At 64.9% G+C, this 18,425-nt stretch overlaps 1 protein-coding gene across 1 annotated transcript in view; it reads left to right on the top strand.

The window, feature by feature from the left end:
• Positions 1-4,584: 4,584 nt before the first annotated feature.
• The window catches only part of KCNQ1 (potassium voltage-gated channel subfamily Q member 1), a 314,470-nt gene continuing 300,629 nt past the window's right edge, over positions 4,585-18,425 (top strand). Inside the window, exon 1 of the mRNA XM_047774975.1 lies at positions 4,585-5,048. Coding sequence (XP_047630931.1) covers positions 4,669-5,048 — 380 coding nt within the window. The 5' untranslated portion in view covers positions 4,585-4,668. The remainder of the gene's footprint in view (positions 5,049-18,425) is intronic.

Below are 18,425 nucleotides of genomic sequence, written 5' to 3' on the forward strand. Positions count from 1 at the left end.
CCCGTGTGCACATACGAGGACATATACAGCCACACACACGGGTGCAACACACGCTTGGCACACACGCACCTGCACACAGGGGCACACCCTGCCCTCAGCCTTCCCGGCGGCTCCCAGCATGGCACGGGGGCGACGGGAGGGCTGTGACAGGCCCTGGGACCTCCCCCTGCTGGAGCCTCCTCCGCGACAGTGCCTTCAGCTCCGTCCGTCCTGCGGGGTGGGCTGGGACACCGGCTTGTTCCTGAGTGGGGCCACTGTCCACACGGGTTAACTGTGGTGTGCCCTCCGAAGGCCCACGGAGGGAGAGATGGGGTCGGGTCAGAGTGAGTGGAAGGACGCCTCTCGGCCTCCGTCTCGGGGTGATGCCCGGGAGGGAGGGAGAGGCGCTCGCTAAAATTCAGAGTCCTGGGCCTGGCGGGGCTGCAGCACAGATTCCCCCAAGCCCCCCTACCCCTGTCCCCTGGATTTCTTCGCCTCACCCGCTGCTGACCCTGAGCCCCAGGAAGGCCGGCCTTGTGCACGCGGCTCTCTAGCTGGGGGTGGGGGTGGGAGCAGGCGAGCAGCGCTGGCACCAGGCCCTCAGGACGCAGGAGGCAGTGGGTGAGCGGGCGGGTCCGCGTGGAGCTGGAGGGGATGCCAGCCAGGAAGCCTGGACACGGGGCCTCACTCCTCCGCTTCCCCAGCCTCTGTTTCCCCCAGGTGCTGGCTGACCTCTGGGCCCCTCCCACGGCTGGCCCAGCATGGGGTGCATATGGGGTGCCCAAGGGTCTTGGCAACATGCCCCTGAAGGAAGGTGAGTGTGGCGTTTCCAGAAAGTTCTGAGGCCCAGAGACAGACCATGGGCCTAAGAAGCAGGGAGGGGGCTTCCCAGTCCATGCGCAGCCAGGTAGATCCATCAGCCTCTGTGTCCAGGACGCCAGGGTGTGGCAAGTGAACCCCAAGTGACCAGTGACAAGGAGCAGGTCCTGGGGAGGGAGGGGCTTTTCTTGGTTTTGGGGGGGGGCACTTGAAGGGCAGCTGGGAGCCGGTGGCTTGGTCACCCTCACTGCCCACCTTGCAGCAGGCCTGCCTCGTGCTTCCTGCTCCTGCAGGCCGGCCCTGCCCTCGCCCCCCACCCCCAGCCCGCCCCCCGAACCTGAGCGCAGCGCCAGCCCCACTTCTCTGCACCTGCGCACCGGGCTTCCCTCCCCCGCCAGGTCCCCCTCCAGCTCCTCTGAGCTTTCAGGGAATTGCTGGTTCCCCCCCTGCCTGGCCTCCCATGAGGACCCCCAGAGCAGCTCCCACACAGCTCAGCCCCCCACCTCGCCTGGGTGGTGCTTGGGTGGCCACGCTGAAACTGTTTAAATACGGAAACTTACACGAGTGGAAAGCGCAGGGAATCAAGGCTGTGCCCCGGCGGGCTCAGCAAGGCAGAGCCGGCTGGTTTAATCTCTAGCCCTGCCGCCGCCCCCCGCGGATGACTTGGAAGCATTTCCCCAGCGCATCATCCGCCCTGAGACTCTTGGGTGCATATACCCGCAGCACGTGCCGCCTCTCATTCCCCCAAGTTCAGTTTATCCAGGGAATCTCACGCATTTCGGAACAATGGGCCCTCGCCTCCGACCAAAGGCCAATGAGGAGGTTCAAGGGTCATCTTGAATGAATGGATTTGATATGCTGTCATCCCTAATTCTTTCTTAAATTTTTTTATTTATTTTTTCCCCCGCTGTACAGCATGGGGACCAAGTTACGCTTACATGTATACATTTTTCCCCCCACCCTTTGTTCTGTTGCAATATGAGTATCTAGACATGGTTCTCCATGCTACTCAGCAGGATCTCCTTGTAAATCCATTCCCAGTTGCATCCGATAAGCCCGAGCTCCCCATCCCTCCCACTCCCTCCCCTCCCCCTGGGCAACCACAAGTCTCTTCTCCAAGTCCAAGATTTTCTTTTCTGTGGAAAGATTCCTTTGTGCTGGATATTAGATTCCAGATATGAGTGATAGCATCTGGCATTTGTCTTTGTCTTTCTGACTCGTTTCACTCAGTTTGATGCAGAAACTTTTCAGCAGAGCTATAGACAGGAGTCTCGTTTTAAGATAAAATCACTAAGGAGGTTATGCTAACGTCCTCCCTTCAAATTTAAGGGCGGCTTTGGACTCTGGTTTCGGATTCACACCTCTTGTCGCCTGAAAACCCTGGTTCCCGAGGAATTTAACAGGACACAGGTGCCACATCGATCAGAAGTCCCTGTCATGTCAAAGCAATGACGCCGGTGGCGGCAGCACTAACGAGGCAATTCTCCAGGACTCCCTTGTTTCCTGAGCGTCAGGAGTGATCCCGGCCAGGGCGACCTGGTACCGTAGCAGGATTCCGCAAATTGAAGGGCATTCTGGAAGCTTCTTGTCTTCTGCTAAAATCCAAATGAGGAACCCGTGTAACGTTTTCTGTTTTTCCCACCTGTCTTTGGCAGGACTAGGGGTGCTTAGTCTAGAGGTGGGAACAACCAGCCAGGCCAAACGGTGCAGGTGCTTTTCCTGACACAGCCTGGACCCCGTCCTGCCGACCCTGTGCCCAGAGCACCTGCTCTCCCTCGGCCCCACCCGCGGAGCCTGCGGTCTGGAGTTTCGCCAATCAGATAGGTGAGCAATGGGATTGGCCTGTACTTTGAATTTGCGTTTCTTTTTGTTGCGAGTGACGGTGAGCGTTTTTCCCGGAGTGCAGAGGTCACGACCGCCTCCCCTGGGAGCTGTTCACGTCGGGGCCCACCACTTCCCCACTTCCCGCTCGGTTTTAGCCTTCTTTACGTATCAGCGCAACGGAGCCTTCTCACATGCTCATCCCCGTTTGTCATCTGTTTGTCTTGCTTGGTGGATTTCAGCCATCGTCTCTGGGTTTCAGCCGTGGTTGGAGAAGTTTTCCCCACCGGTAGCGTGTTGAAGAATTCGCCCATGCTTTCCTGTAGAACGGACACGGCTACGTCCCAACTTTTACGCTTTTAAGCCTCGGATCCAATTGAAATGAATTCCTGGGCGTTGTGTGCAAGGCGGATCGACTCTACCTTCCTTCTTTTTCAAAGGCTCTCCAGCTATTATGCCCGCCTACTAAACGTTCCTCTTCCTCCTGCGCCATGGGCTGCAGATGCACGAAACCGCACCTGTGCGAGCCTTCGCTCGGAAAGCACTGACTGGATGCCCGCGGGAGCCCTGCCTGTCCCCGGGGCCCTGCGGGGGAAGGCTCTCCCCTTCTCCTGGCTCTCGGCCCATTTTGTATCCTAAGGGGTGCACTTCCTGGCAAGGCTCCCTTGCCTCCGTGGCCTGAGTCTCTGCAGTGCCTGGCACGGGTTGGGACCCACTGCACTCATTCTTTCTGCAAGTACAAACTGCGTGGTTCTATGCAGGCACCACCCGAGGTGTGGGGAGTCAGGGCCGAAGGCAGGCCTGCCCTCGTCCAGAGAGAACTGACTTTCGGTGGGTGGGTGGGATACATTAAATAAATCAGTCCAGAGTGCTTAGTCAGGACCCGTGACGTGTCCCCGAGGTTACAGGTCCCCATGTGGCGGGGTCGTTGTCCCCCTGCCCAGGACAATGTCCTGAGGGAAGCCGTTTTTTTCCTTCTGGACACCCATCCTCCACCCTGATGCCAGGCCCAGTGTGCAGAGTCCCAGGTGCCAGAGCATGAACTCCTTCTGACCCTAACCCCCACCTCTACACCACCCCCACCGGGCAAACCCAGGGGTGCAGTGGCAGCCCCGTCGGAGGGCGAGGAGGGCAGAAATGCAGTCTCCAATGCCTCCCCTGACCTGCCAGGGCAGCCTGCCTCCCGTGCCGCTGTCCAGACCCAGCAACTTCGGCTTCAGGAGTCCTGGAATCCTCCCCACGCACATGGCTCCCCCCCCCCCCCAACCGGGCCGTCCCTGTCTGACAATGGCCCCGTGTTGCCCACAGGTGCCCTATGGGCACCGACCTGACCACATTCTCCTCCCACGTCGCCCGCGCTGGGACTATTGCTCAGGAAGCCGGGAGCTCAGGGGGCGCTCCAGGTGTCCGTGGGCCCCGGGGACAGGCAGGGCTCCAGCAGGCATGCTGTCAATACTTTTCGAGTGAAGGCACGCGCCTTCCTCCTGGCGCGCTCCTCCTTCCCCTTCACTGCTATTCTAGGCGAAGTAGCTCGGAGGGGGTCTGAGTGCCTAAGCCCCACCCCGCCCTCCTGCCCGGGCAGGTCTGGTGGCTGCACCTGCTGACCCAGCGCTTTCCTCCCTGGCTTCCCTGGGGGCTTCTTGCCGACCTAGCCGTCGGGTGGGCGTGAGGGGAGGTGCGGGCAAAAACTCGGGCCCAGGCGGGACGGAGCGAGGAGCGCAGAGGGGGCGGACGGAGCAGGTGGGCACGGTGGGCCAAGCAAGAGAAGCGGGAATGCAAACAGGTGGGCGCGGACCACGCGGGAGGGGCCAATCGCGGGGTGGGGGCTGAGGCGCCAGGTGCGCAAAAGTGGGTAGGGGGCGGGGCGTCCGGCCCGGGGCGGGGCTCGCCGGCCCCCGGGACCCGCCCGCGGCCACCACCCCCTCGCGGCCCCGCCCCCCACGCCCTGGCTGGGCGGGCAGCGGCGGGCCTGGCAGCCCCGGCCGCCTGCACAGCACCCGCCACTCCTGGCGCTGCCGCCCGGCCGGCCCCCGCGGGCCCTGCCTGGCCATGGCCGCGGCCACCTCCCCTCCCAGGGCCGAGAGGAAGCGCTGGGGCGGGGGCCGCCTGCCAGGCGCCCGGCGGGGCAGTGCGGGCCTGGCCAAGAAGTGCCCCTTCTCATTGGAGCTGGCCGAGGGCGGCCCGACGGGCGGCGCGCTCTACGCACCTATCGGCCCTCCCGGAGTCCCGGGGCCCTCGTCCCCCGCCGCGCCCGCCGCGTCCCCCGCCGCCGCCGACCTTGGCCCGCGGCCCCGCGTAAGCCTCGACCCACGCGTCTCCATCTACAGCGCGCGCCGCCCGCTGCTCGCTCGCACTCACATCCAGGGCCGCGTCTACAACTTCCTCGAACGCCCCACCGGCTGGAAGTGCTTCGTCTACCACTTTGCTGTGTGAGTATCGCCGCCAGCCCACACGAGGTTGGGGGGGAGGGGGGACGCTTTCCAGGGGGCTGGGGAGGGCGTGGGGGAGCTCTGTCCTCATGCCACCTGCTGCCGCCTGGACCTTGTCGGAGCTGCGACCCAGAGCAGAGGGCAGGGAAGGAAACGGTTAATGGGAGAACCAGAACCCGCGCAGAACCTGTCGCTGAAGTTCAGGGACATGTGGGACTGACCCTGTGGGGTGGGACGCTCCCGCTGGCACTGCCCAGGCATGTGTGTGTGTGTGTGGGGGGGCGGCAGCTGGGGAAGAGGGCCCGAGCCCAAAGCGGGCACGCTCCTCTGCCGCCTCTCCCTGGAGGGGCCGTCAGGTGTTGATCCTGAGACGGGGCGGGTGCAGGGGTGAAGAGGGGCTCTGGGAGGAAGAGGGGGGAGGCTCACATGCTTCTGCAGGTGCAGCTACACTTCAGAGCCTCCCCTGGTGTCCAGGCAGCCCTGTGGGGGCTCCTGGGCAGGAGCAGGGCCGCCCCAGAGGGTGGCAGGCCATGTGGTGTTGCCTGACGCTTCGGCATGGCCCCGCGTTAATCCAGCCAGGCTCGTGAAAACCCGGATTGGAGCAGAGAGGCCTGGGTCCCTGACCCTCTCAGTGAGTCGGTGGAGAAAGCGCGGCTTATCGGCAACACCTGGCCCCGCTGTTCCCCAGGTGGTTTGGATTCCTGCTCTGGGCGCCTGAGCGGGCAGGGCAGGGCGCGGCACGCCGTTTCTCAGGGACGGGGGCACGAGGGGCCCTCCCCGCCCCTCCTTGGTATGGGGCCAGTCTCTGGCCCGTGAGCCTGGGCTTGGCCGTCGTCTGGGAGCTGCAGGGGGGGACCTCCTTCTGGCTTCCCGTTGGGGGTGGCAGGTGCTTGCCTCGGCTTCCTTGGCTGTCCTGCGGCTGGGCGAGACGCGGCTGGGGGGTGTGCAGGGCCCTCTTGCGTCCCACTGGTAGCTGCCACTGGCACCCAGGGGAACCCAGGCCCCTGCTGGATTTGGAGGCATCACCTTTCCAGGTGCGGCCAGGTGGGGCAGCTCAGCCTCAGCTCCTCATGTCTGCTCCTCTGAGCGCAGGTGGTACTGGGATTGCTGCTTCCCACAGCAGGAGGGCAGGTCTTGGGGACAGCGTCCTCAAGCCTCCTCTCCACTCCTCAGCCCCAGCTCCCTGGGGATCAGAGGGTGCCTCCCTTGGCCGTGGCTGGTCTGTGGGAGAGGCGGCCTTGCCTGTAGCTGTCGCGGCGGTGGCCTGGCTTGGGGGCTGTCTGTGTGTATATCCCAGCTGGGTTGTGCCGGCCGTGTGAGCACCCAGCCAACAGCAGCCACGTGGGCTGCTGCCTCCCAGCCTTCACCCGCTGGACCCTGAGCTCCCCGAGGTGCCCAGGGGTAGGATGAATGCCCAGCTGATGAGTCCTGGAGCAGACCCTGCGCAGCCATCTCTCTGTCCTACAGTCGTGTATGCCAGCCCTGGGCACTGACGGGGAGGCATGGCAGGGAATGGCCGGGCAGGGCAGCAGTGCCTTCTCTTCCTTCCCCCACCCAGGAGGGCTCCAAGGCCTGGGCTGCAGACAGCCCCCTGGTCCGAGTCCTGAAGATGCAGGCCTGAGGGTGCGCATGGCCCGGGCTCCCTGGCCGCCAAGGTGCCTGGAGGAGGAAGAGGGCCCGTCACAGGCCAGAGGAAGTCCCTGCTCACACTCGTGTTTTCTTCCTGATTCTGATTGTTTAGCTCTCGGAAGTTTGCTCAGCAGAGGCAGCCTTGCCCAGCCTCCCCAGGAGCTGTAGGGCAGGGTGCCTTCTGGGGACAGTGGCTGAGCGGCTTCCCCTGGGGGCGCTGGGAGAGGGAGGCCCCTGTGGCTGGCTTGGTGACCTTGGGCCAGTCCTTTCCAGCTCTGGCCCCCGTCGTAAGAGGTATGTCCCAGCGCCCCGTGCAGGGAGGGGCTGCAGGTGGACCCTGGCTAGGCCGGGGGCCTGGCTTCCCTGGGGCCCGGGAAGGTGCCCTGTCACCCCAAGTGTCTCCAGGAGGTCAGCCAGGCCCCAGACACTCTCCAGATTGGCCAGTGTCTCGAGGGGACCTGGCCTCAAGCTGGGATCTCAGGGGCAGCTGGGGCTGAGTGGAGCAGCTTGGAGAAAAGGGCTCACGGTGCCCGCCCGCGCCCTGGTGTTGCTCTGAGAAGCGTCTACGACAGTGGCACAGAAAGATAGTGGCACCTCTGTCCTTGGTGAGGCAGATGGCGAAACGTGAGGGGTGATCGTAACGAGCCAGGCCGAGCTGGGTTTCCGGCCGGGGAAGGACGAGCCCAGCCTTGAAGGGCTGGGCCCGGTGGCTGTGGGGCCACTGTCCCGCGGGCCCTGCAGGGCCGGGCACATGCTCCCAGGCGCAGCTGGGGAAGGAGGCCAGGATATCCTGCTCCCTCCCGGTCAGGGAACCCCTGCTCCGGCCAAAAGGAGAGCGGCCCTTCCTGTGCGCGCGGGGCCTGCCCTGTCTGCTGGGGTCAGGGGGCAGGACGCTGCCGCCCGGGCACTGCCCCGCCCGCTCGGGCTTCCTGCCCCCGGCCCCCAGGCCTCTTCTGAGGCGCTTCACGTCCCCACCGCGTGGCAGCTCGTGCTCTAGCCAAGGGCACAGGTGGGGGGACCTGGCCTTCTTGGTCTGGCTGGTGACCCTTGGCCGGGGTTGGCTGGGTAGGGAGATGCCTGGAGCGGGGTCCAGGGACCCCCAGTAGCCCCCTGGCCACTGGGCTGGGCCCCCAGCTCCCTCTGCAGAGGGCAGGGTGAAGGCCGCCCCTGGGTTCCGTGTCCTCACCAATGGGTGAGGGGCTTCCAGTCATGGGAGCCCCAGGGAACCTTCCCCCCACCCCCTGCTCCAGCTCAGGGAGAAATGCACAGACTCTGTTTTTCCCAGCTGCTCCACACCCCCGCAGCCTGGGCAAGCCCTCCGTGCCTCAGTTTCCCATGTGTGGCCAGGTGCCCTGCGCCCCCACCGGCAGACCCCGCTGGTTGGGAGGTGCTGGGTGATCCGGATGCGGCTGAGGAGAAGTTTGAGGCTCCACCTCAGCTTGGGGCCTCCTGGCCCTGCCACCCTGCCTTTCCCGGGTTCCCGAGAACTTTGCAGTGGCTTTGGCGGCACCTTCATAGGGAGCGTTAATCATTGATGCCCTGGAAGCCTGCCCTGGCGGTTTGCTGGGCTGAGCTCGCCCGACGTTCTGAAAGCAGAGGCCAGCTCCCAGACCCGCATGGGTCCCGGGTGCCTGGCCGACTCCAGGCAAAGGGTCAGGGTCCCGAAGCGGCCCTGGGTGGCCTCTCTGCAGACCCCGCATGGGAGCCAGTCGGGGAGGGCCGAGGGTTCGGCGGGCTCTCCGGTCTCCCCACCGTCCGCTTTAGAGACGCCCCTGCTTGTCCCTTGGCCCCCAGTTCCCTTCTGGGGCTTCTCCTTCTGGTGTCCCCTTCTCCAGGGCCTGGGCCCTGCTCTCCTACTCACCACCGCCCAGCCCGATGGTTCTGGACTCCTGCCGTCCATGGGTCAAGCTCCGCATCGTGGCCTGGCATTGGCAGGGGCACCATGGCCACCAGCTGAGGGGGAGGGAGCCCAGGAGGTCCTGAGGCTCCAAGGGGTGGGGGGGGGAGGGGAGGGAAAGTCCAGGGGGTGGGAGAACCCAGAGCCTGGGCTGGGGGGCGCCCCAGGTAGCTGAGATCAGGGGTCAGCAGGCCACCTTGGTGCAGGGAGCTCGGCCACGGGGCAGGCACCAGGCTTCGTGCCCGAGTGTTACCCCACGGCTGGGCCAACTTGCCAGGTCTGAACTCCCCGAGTCCCCATCTGCTCCTCTGTGGCAGGCGTGGTGGTTGCTGGCGCCTTCGGGCACGGTGGCTTAGGTGGAGGGACGTTTGCGCGGGCCTGGCGCCAAGTCGCTGGCTCCCTGTGGGCTCCGGGCTGGGAGCTTCGCCTGCACCCAGGGGGTGCCCAGGGCTGGGGGACGGGAGGGGACAGACACCAGGTCCCAGAGCGGCTGAGGGACATCCCGGAGGAGGACGGACGGTATGGATGCCTCGGGGTCTCCCTCTGGGTTGAATCATGTGACTCCACAGGATAAATTGGGGCCGTGACCCCCCGGCTCCCCAGAATATGACCGTGTTTAGAGAAGGAGCCTCTAAGGAAATGATTAAGTTAAATGAGGCCACCAGGGTGGGGCCCTAAGCCCACAGGACCGGGGTCCTTAGAGGCAGCGGAGGTCGGGACACAGACACACACAGAGCGACGGCCCTGTGAGGACACGGGGGCAGACGGCCGTCCACACGCCCAGGAGAGAGGCCTCGGGAGGGACCAGCCCTGCCCACTCCTGTCTCAGACTCCAGCTTCCGAGTCTGTGGTTTAAGGCCCCCACCCCACCCTGGTCTGTGGGACTTTGAATAGTGACCCCAGGAAGATCACACACCACCCGCCTGGTGGGGCTGTCCTGCCCGAGGCCAGGGCGCTGGGAGCCTGGAAGCTGGTGTGGCCTGTGTACAAGGGCAGAGGTCCCTGCCAGGTGCAGCCCTGGGAGTGGTGAGCAGCCCCAGACCCAGACACCTGCTCCGGAGCCGGAAGCAGGTCTCATCAGGCCGAGCAGCCGTGGGAGCAGTGAGGCCAGCCTGGAGTGCCGTGCCCCCGGGGCGCTGAGTGCCACCTGCGGGGTCTGGTTTCAAAGCTCTTGCTTTTAAAGGTGTCAGGGACTCAGAATCATTCTCCTCCTGCAAAGGCCAGCTCCCAGGTTGACTGTTCCGGGGTGAATGGGGCTCTTCAGACCAGTGCGTCCTGGGGACGCTGCTAAAAGGCAGGTGTGCCCGCAGCTCAGGAGCCTGGCTTCTCCCCGGCTCCCGGGCGCTGGGTGGGGAGACGCTCGTGCAGGGGCCCTGGGCTGAGCCTCACCTGCCTCCTGGTCTGGGCTGTGGACCTGGTTGAGCCCGACGTCTCTGACTGAAGTGCTAAACCAGCTTTTGGCTCGTGTGGCATCTCTTGTGGTTCAAGACCCTGCCCACAGGCGAGGTAGACAGGCTGGGGGTCTCACATCTGGCCCTGTGACGTGGAGCCAGTGTCCAAGGACCCCAGCCCATGAGGAAGCTGCCGGGCCCAAGGCAGACGAGGGGCGTGGTGGCCGCTGGGAGATGCCCAGGGCTGCCCGCGAGGGCTGGAGCCCGGGCTCTGCTGCTGGAGGGGGAGGGCAGGATCTCCGTCATCTGGACCTTTGACCTTGGACCCCACGGAGCTGGGCGGTGTCGAGGGCCCGGCGGGGCCAGCCTCACTCTCCCGGGGAAGCACCTCGGAGCAGGGGCAGCGGATGCGGGTGGCCTCGGGGTGCCCAGGTGGGCAACTGTCTGCGCCCCTCCTAGAGGGCAGAGAGAGCTGTGGGTTTCCCTCCCGAGGCCCCTGAGTGCCGCAGCACCCCCAAACCTCACAGAGGACAGGGTGTGGTTGGCAGGGGGTGGGGGCCCAGTTCTGCTGTCGGGCCAGGGTGGCCACCAGGGACACCATGTGACCTGCGCCTCGGAAGGCATTTTTATGCGCGGCTTCTGATCCCGTGATAGGACTTGGCCTTGCAGTGGTCTGTCTTCCACAGCCCGGCCTGGGTGACCCTGGGCGCCTCCTTTGAGCCCACATGGGCACCGGCTGGGGCAGAGGGCAGCCTGGCTTTTCCCCCAGGCCCTAGCGGGACAGAGGGGGATGGGCCAGTGCTGTGTGCACATCCTAGGGCCCCAAGAAGGTTGTGATGTGCCCAAGGCTTCCTGACCCCAAAGCCCGTAGCGCCTTCTGGCGGCGGCCTTGAATCTGGGTGGTGGGCCTGGTGAGGCCTTGCTCACGTGCCACCCTCCTTCCCTGGGCAGGGCTGTGATACTGACCTGTGGGTGGCTCGGCCGCATGGGGAGTGGATGCCATTTGTTGGGTCCAGAGAGAGGGGCAGCCCCAGGGCAGGAGGAGGCGGCCTCCTGTGAGCGGCCCGTGGAGCCAGTGCGGCTGTGGAACCTGCTGTCTCTGTCCCGGGCTGCCACCCTGTGGGTGGGTGGCTAGACTCGGGAGGCCTTTGGTCTGGCTGCTCTGAGGCCTCTGCCTTAAAGCCCTGCTGTCCAGAACTCAGGCTGAGGCTCAGCTCAGAGGCCGCCTCCTCCAGGAAGCTTGCCCATGTCACCCCAGGCAGAGCCATGCCTTCTTTCATGGGCACCCTGTGCCCTGGTGCTCAGAGCCCCCCGGTGGCTGGGTGCTGTGTGGGGCATTAGTGTGTGCTGGTTTCAGTGTCAGAGGGTCTGACTGGGTGGGCAGGGCCACCGGGAGCTGTCTTGATGCACAGTTTGTACCCAGCGGTGATAGGTGTTACAGGAGGGTCGCCGGGTGTCCAGCCTGGGCCGTGGTGGTCAGCCTGCTGCCTGGCAGCTCTGAGCCCTGCAGACGGGCCAGGCCTGATGACATTGTGTGTGGGTATTTTTATCCAGTGACATTCCTGAGCTTGGAGATGGCTGAGCTCGAAAGTGGCGGGCAGAGGCCGCCGGGATCTTCCGTGGTGGCAGGAGAGCCCTCTAGGCCCCTGAGCGTCTGGGGCGGGGGCTCTCCATCTTCACAGAAGCCCTGGCCGGGGTGGGGGTGCACCCTCCTTACCTGTGTGCGAAGCCTGCAAAGAAAGCCAGCGTGTCCGAGGAGGCGCCTGAGGCCCTGTGCTGTGCTTGGTCCCTGCTGGAGGCTGACGTGTGGCCGGGGAAGGTGGCGTGCTCCTTGCTGTGGACGGCTCTGAGCACAGGGAGAGGCAGCTGTGCCCCAGGCGCTCTGTTGGGGATGTGGGCCCCACCCACCAGAGCAGGGCTCGCCGAACACCCCCCCACACACACACACGCCGTGCCTGCACTACAGGGGCAGGGGCAGCCGAGCCCAGGGCCCACCCGTCCACTCTGGGACTCTGGGCCTGGTCCCGCATCCCTTTCCTGATGGGAAGCAGCCCCCACCCCGTGGCTCACACCTCTTCTGCCGGGATCTCTGGCAAAGCTGCTGTTCCTGCATCATGCATGGTGTGTACCCGCGGGCACCCAGTCTGCCGAGGCGGCCCGTAACGAGTCTCCCTGACGGCCACCCCCCTTCTGACCTCCCGAAATGCTGCCTCCTGTGGGGGTGGGCTCCCGTCACTGGGGCACAGGGCTGGGGGCTCCCCTCAGAGCCATGCCCTTGGGTGGATCGAAAGGGCGCTCAGAATGGCAGCTCTGCCACGTCCGTCTCCAGGCTGAGTTTGCCCCTGAGCACCATGCGGAACTCTCGGGAGGGTCAGAAGAAGGAACCAGGAGTCCCCACCCTGCCCCCGAGTCCCTTCAGCCTTGGGGACGCTTCTCCACGTGGAGAGGCCACAGCACCCGGGTCTGGGCTGAGGGCTGCCTCCTTTGGCCAGGCTGATCCTAGCCCTTCCAGCGGGGCAGGGTCAGCGGAAGGCGCGCTGGCCTGGAGTGCTGGGCCCCTGCCTCCCCGAGGAGCCCCCCTCGGCAGAGGGAGCAGCGGGGGGGGGGGGGGTCCCGGGGCCCACTCCAGAGAGCTCTGAGCAGCCCCCCGACCACGTGCTTGGAACGTGGGAGCCTCTCGGGTCACGTGGTTTGGCTTTGTCTTTCAAGATGTCCCCAGCTGGTCCCTTCAAAGTCCCATCCCCGTCCTTGGCTGGGACTGCTCAAAACTCCACAAAACAAAGCCTGGGGGGTAAAAACAGTGGCACTGGCGTGCGGACAAGGAGTACAATAGAATTAAAGGAAGCCACGTATAGATGCAATCGCATATGGAAATTTAGCCAAAAGTAGTCTCTGCACCTGATGGGGACAGCTAGTTTTCAGTAGATGATGCTGGGGAAACGGAGGCCACGAGGAACCGGTGCGGCTGGCCCTGCGCTCGGGACGCTGCCGCCAGATGGACCCCACGTGGCCGGGAAGCCACTCTCGTGCCTGCCGGAAACTCGGGAGACCCTCCACAGCCCAAGGGGAAGGGCGCAGGGGCTTCTCTGTAACTCAGAGCCAGTGCACGCAGGCCGAGTCTGTGGCGAAGAGACGGCTTTGTGTGGCAACACCACCTTGCAAGCAGTAGAGAGCCCCGTGACAAACCGAGGGAAAGATTGTGACACATCCAAAGAGTTAATATCGCTAAGGAAGAAAGTGTTTCTGAAAACAGAGAAGAAAAACCCCAACCACCCCACCGCACAAGATGAGCCAGAGATGTGAGTGGCTGGCGGGGGTGTCCTCGGACGTGCGAGAAGAAGCTGACTCACTCGCGGTCAGAGATGCACAGAGGCGGGCTCCACGGAGGTCCCAGCGGGCTGGCAGAAATCCAGAGGCGCTTACAGACGCCTGCAGCTGGCGAGGCTGCGGGGAAGCCACACTGTGTTGCTGGAGGGGTGGCAGGATCTGAGAGGAGGGGGCGTTGGCCACATCTGCAGAGGTAGGCCTGCCTGCACCCTCGGACCCAGCAACCCCACTTCCAGGAAGCCGGCTTGATGAGATGGGCCAAAAAAAGAAAAAGGCACATGTGCACGCACAAGGCTATTTGTTCAATCCTCTTTTTTGTTTTGTTTTTTTTTTTTTTGTACTGGTGAAAACGGTGGTGCACCCAGGCCGGCCCAGAGGGGCCGAGCAAAACCCCTCCCAACTGCATGTGGGGTGAACGGTCAGCCTGGGCTTGTGATGGTTTTGTTTAAAAGGGGACGTGTCCACGTCCAGCCCCGCGGCAGGAAGCATGCAGCTAAGCCTGGACCATCCCGCCAGGCCGGAAAGCTGGGGCCTTGTCAGGGCTGCATCACGAGGACTTGGAGTCAACGCGAGGCTGTGCTCACGGGCTGCGTGGCCACAACTCGAGAGGATCAGCGCTCACACCCCAGGCTGCATCCCCCTGGCCCCTGGGCAGTGACCTTCGGAGGCTGAGGGGGAGGCCACCCCACGTCCTGAACCCCAGCAGGCAAAGGGAAGGTGCGCAGCCCGGGCCCCACCCTTCCCACCCGCAGCTGCGGCTCAGGAAGCCACGCCGAGGGGGAGGTCGTGCCTCCTCGGGTCTGGCTGATGCCTGGCGGGGCGGCTCTGGGGCCGAAGCATCCCCCAGGGCTCCCGCTGGGGCCTTGGGCTCGGCTTTGAGCGTCCCAGCTGCTGACCTCTCGAAAGCAGAGACAGCTGGATACCGCGTCCCTCTGGGACTTTTCTCCCCAGAATAAGTGGACCAGTGGATCGGATGAAGCCTCTAGGTCTAAATGCAGGTTTATCAGGCGTGCCAGGACCGAGACACATACTAACGGACACCACAGGGCTGCCCCCTGCAGAACCCCAGCAGCGGGACCCTCTCCCGGACAAGAGGCCCAATTGCTTCAACACAGAAATGACCAAGAAATTAGGGAAAGAAAAAAAAAAAAGAGGGTGTTTTGAGAAGGTACAGATGGAAAGAAGTCCCTAAGGAGTGTTTAGGGACCAGTCGTGACAGGACCGTAGGTCGTGATTAAGCGCACTCGTCTCTGGCCCTCTAGTGCAGGGACGCGTGTCAGTTCGCATTCAGGGTCACTGGCCCACGGCCCTGCTCGCCTCTCGTCTCATCTCCTGGACGTGTCTGTCCGCAGGCCGGGCTGGACCCAGTCGGAGGGTGTGGGCTGTTGGGGTCCTGTTTGTTTCCCCTTCTTCCCAGGAAGGGACCTCAGGAGCCTGGGGGCCGAGGAGCCTGGTCAGACCCAGCTCCCCGACCTACTGTGGCCCCTTGGCCATGAGATGGGAGGCTTCCCTGGGGACGGTGGCAGGGACTCTCTGGGGCCCGCGAGGTTCTGGGCTCTGGGGCCTAGAGCAGGTCTCACGTTGCTGGAAAGGCCCCAGATGGCCCGCAGTGGCCTGCCCCTCTCCTGCCCTGTCCCCAGGCGCCACGTTTCCCCCCTGGGGACGACACCTCCTGTGAGGGTCTGTGTCCTGGCAGCCGTTTGGTTCTCTCCTTGTACAGATTCCACTTGCCTCCAGGACATCAGGCTTAACTCTGCAACCTGCTGTGGGTTTTTTCAGCATGGGATTGGTTTGTGGTTTATGGTTCAGGATGACCCAGAGGCCGCCGTGGCCCTGTGGTCGTGAGTGTGGAGCGCGCGTTCCTGTACCATGGGTGGGGCCTCGCCAGGCAGGCTCTGAGCACGCCCTGCGGTGACTGGGAGCTGGCCCCACGGGGAGAGCGGGGCCGGAGGAAGAGCTGCACGTGCATCTTCTCTCCCGGAAGCTGGGCTGGTGGCACAGAGCGGTTGTGTAGCCCTCAGTGTGCGAGGGGCCCTCGGGAGATTGTCGGCAGTGGTAGCAGGCTGACAGGTGCGTCAGCAAGAGAGATTCAGGGTTGGGGTGGGGCAGGGACGTGGCCGATGCCAGGATGCCAGCCCCTGGGCTGGGCCGTGTCCTCTCTGGGATCCTCGTGCTCAGATCGGTGCAGGGCCCGTGGTGAGCACCCAGCTGACGTCTGAAGCAGTGACACGCCGATGCTTTCCGTGGCTGCAGTGTCCCCCCCGGCTGTGCACGCCGCGTGCGAGTGACGTCGCCCCGTCGAGGGTGCAGAGGTCGTTTCTAACCTCTCAGGTCTCGTAGCACAACTGTGCACAGCCTTACGCGTGCGATTCCTGGGCTGGAGGGCACGTGCCTTTGTCCTCTGGCGACATGGTGTGTCCCGGTCGCTCTTTTGTAGCGGAAGCTGGGTCACGTGACCACCTAAGGCTGCCCTGCTCGTGGACGCAGGTGTCTGCGTCTCGGCCCCGGTGCTGCGGTCCCCGGCGACCTTGCGTGGCTCTTCCCTCTGCCTGGACTCTCTTCCCCTGTTCCCTGCATAGCAGCTGCTTCTCCCCTTTCAAATCCCAGGCTCAGGGCCGCCGGCTCTGGAACCTTCCACCGCCCCCACCCCCGTCTCTGGCCCTCGCCACTCTTACCTTGGTCTTGCTGCCGTGTTGTCAGATGGCGTTTGGGGGCTGCCTCCTGACCGACAGGGAGCCCACGAGCGTGCGGACAGTCCTGGGCCTGAGCTGGACCACACAGGCCTCTAACAGAGGCTGCAGGGAGGGAGTGAGGGCCACCGGCCCGGGCCCTGGCTGGGGGCCCCTCCCCTGCTGTGTCTTCCCAGCCTCTCCCCCACAAGGGCGTTAAGGGAGCAGGCGACGCCCTCACCTGTTCTCAGGTATCGGGCTGCGGGAGCCCCTGAGATGCACCTGTGTCTTTAGGGGTGGGGGCATGTCCCTAGCTCCCGCGGTGAGGGGCAGGCCATCACATGGTCCATGGGACGGGAGCCATGGGGACACTTCAATGGCCACCTGTGGCCCTCCCAGGGCAGCCGCCGCCCCTCCTGCCCCCAGAGGGTTCCACAGAGCGGGCAGGATGGTTTGGGAGGGCAGGGCGCTGCCCTTTGCCCCAGTGCTGGACACTTGGGGTCAACGGAATTGGAGCGCGTGGGTCCGCCTCTCCCAGAAGTCACCCAGGCTGGTCGGAGGGCTGGTGAATAGTTCTCGTGTGCAGGGGAACCTGCAGGCCGAGTGGCCCTGAGGGCAGGGTGGTCTACCTGGGGGCACTCAGCCCTGTGTCCCAGCTGGAAGGGCCTCCCGGGCCCCCTCCTTCCTGCACCGCCCACCTGTCCTTGCTATGTCTCCAAGGCCGGCACTCCGGTCCTGCCCACGTTTCTGGGGCATATCCCAAGGACCTGGACCGCCGGCCCAGCTGGACCTGGGCCAGAGCTGGCGTGTGGCCACGTGCCAGGTGCCCTGTGCCCTCCGCCCACGGGGCAGGCAGGGCTGGACGGGAGCAGCTCTGTTCTAGGTGCCCTGTGGTCAGGGCGCCGTGGGGCCTCTGTGGGGCAGGGGAGACAGGCGGGGGCGGTGGCGACGAGACGGAGGTCTCGCCTCTGCGGTCGGGGAGGGCATCTCGTCGGAGCGCTTGTTCCCGGGAGTGCAGTGCTCTGTGTCCTGTTTGGGGTCCTTGCTACCTGTGTACCGCGAGCCCTCACACCACATCAGTCTTGCCCACTGGCTGGGCCGGGCCGGGCCCCGCTGTCGGGGGAGGCCACGTTCCTCTGTGGAGCCTCCTGGCCCTGCCTCCAAGCTTCCTGAGTCTCAGGAGTTCGAGGCCGGTGGTTGCTGTGGAATGAGGGTGTGTGGCTGGGCCCCCTGTGCCAGCGTGGGGCGGTGTGGAGCAGGCACCCCTGAGGGCTGGCTGGGCAGGTGGATGGACAGACAGAGGGAGCGCTGGATGATGGGCAGACAGGTGCAGTGATGGATGGACAATGGCTGGATGGCCCCACGCTGGTCCCAGCACCCACTGGGCTTGCTGGTCAGCCATCTGCTGTCCTGAGAGAGAGGTCCTGGGGAGGTCTGCCAATGGTATGGCTTTGGCCAGCTTGTCCCCAGTGGGGTTGGGATGGAGCCCCGTCCTGGGCCAACCTGGCCGGAGCCTGAGACCAAGAAGAGGCCAAGTGTCCTTGGTGCTGGGGGAGACCGCCCCCCCCACCCCCGTCTTTCGTGGCTTCCCTGGGCCGAGGGCCGTCTTGGTGGGCATTGCATTGGGAAGCCGAGGGAGCATTCGGTGGCCTGGGTTCTGGGTGAGTGGGTGTGTGGGGGGGTGGCCCAGGACTGCCCGGCCACCGTGCGAGAGGCAGACGTGAGTGTGGCTGGCCAGCGGGTCAGCACCCGGGCTGCGGTCTCTGGCAGCCTCCTCCCTCTGATGGGTCTCGTCCCGGGTCTTGTACCTGCCCAGTTTCTAGAAGGTGCTGCCTCTGGCTCCGGTTGGGGTGGCAGCCCTCTCAGCCCCACCACATCCCTGGAGACCCTGCCGTCACTGCACGTGATCACCCTGTGGGTGCTTCTCGCTCATGTCCCGAGAGCCCGGGGTGCGGGGGGTAAGGGGGACTTCTCGGTAGGGTGGGTGCTCTTGGGGTGACCCATGACCACACCAAGAATCAGGAGGCTGGGTGCGGGGGCGGCATTGACAGATTGGGAGGCCGGGTCTTCCGAGTGCCCAGCAGCCTGCAGGGTCCTAGGGGTGAGGGTCCCAGCCTGGGTGGGGACCCTCGAGCTGCTGGGGTGGGGGGGAGGGGAGCAGGGGCAGGTTCCAGGAGGCCCCGGTTCATGTGTGATCAGAGCGGGAAGTCCTACACACGGCTCTGCCCCTGGCCTGTCCCTGACCTGCTGTGTGCCCTTGGGTGACTGGGTGACCTCCTGTGTCCCTGGAGAGGCCCGTTCCTGCCCCGCTGAGCTGAGGATAAAACAGGAGATGGGGCGAGAAGCCCTCGGAGGTGGAGGCTGCTTTCTGCCCGCCCCGGTCTGGCCCCTGGATCAGGGCCCAAGGTCCCGAGTGCAGCTCCACAGGGGCGCAGCACCTCCCGGGCACCTCCCGGGCAGCGCT

Source organism: Phacochoerus africanus, chromosome 4 (genome assembly GCF_016906955.1).
Source record: "Phacochoerus africanus isolate WHEZ1 chromosome 4, ROS_Pafr_v1, whole genome shotgun sequence".
Taxonomy (NCBI): domain Eukaryota; kingdom Metazoa; phylum Chordata; class Mammalia; order Artiodactyla; family Suidae; genus Phacochoerus; species Phacochoerus africanus.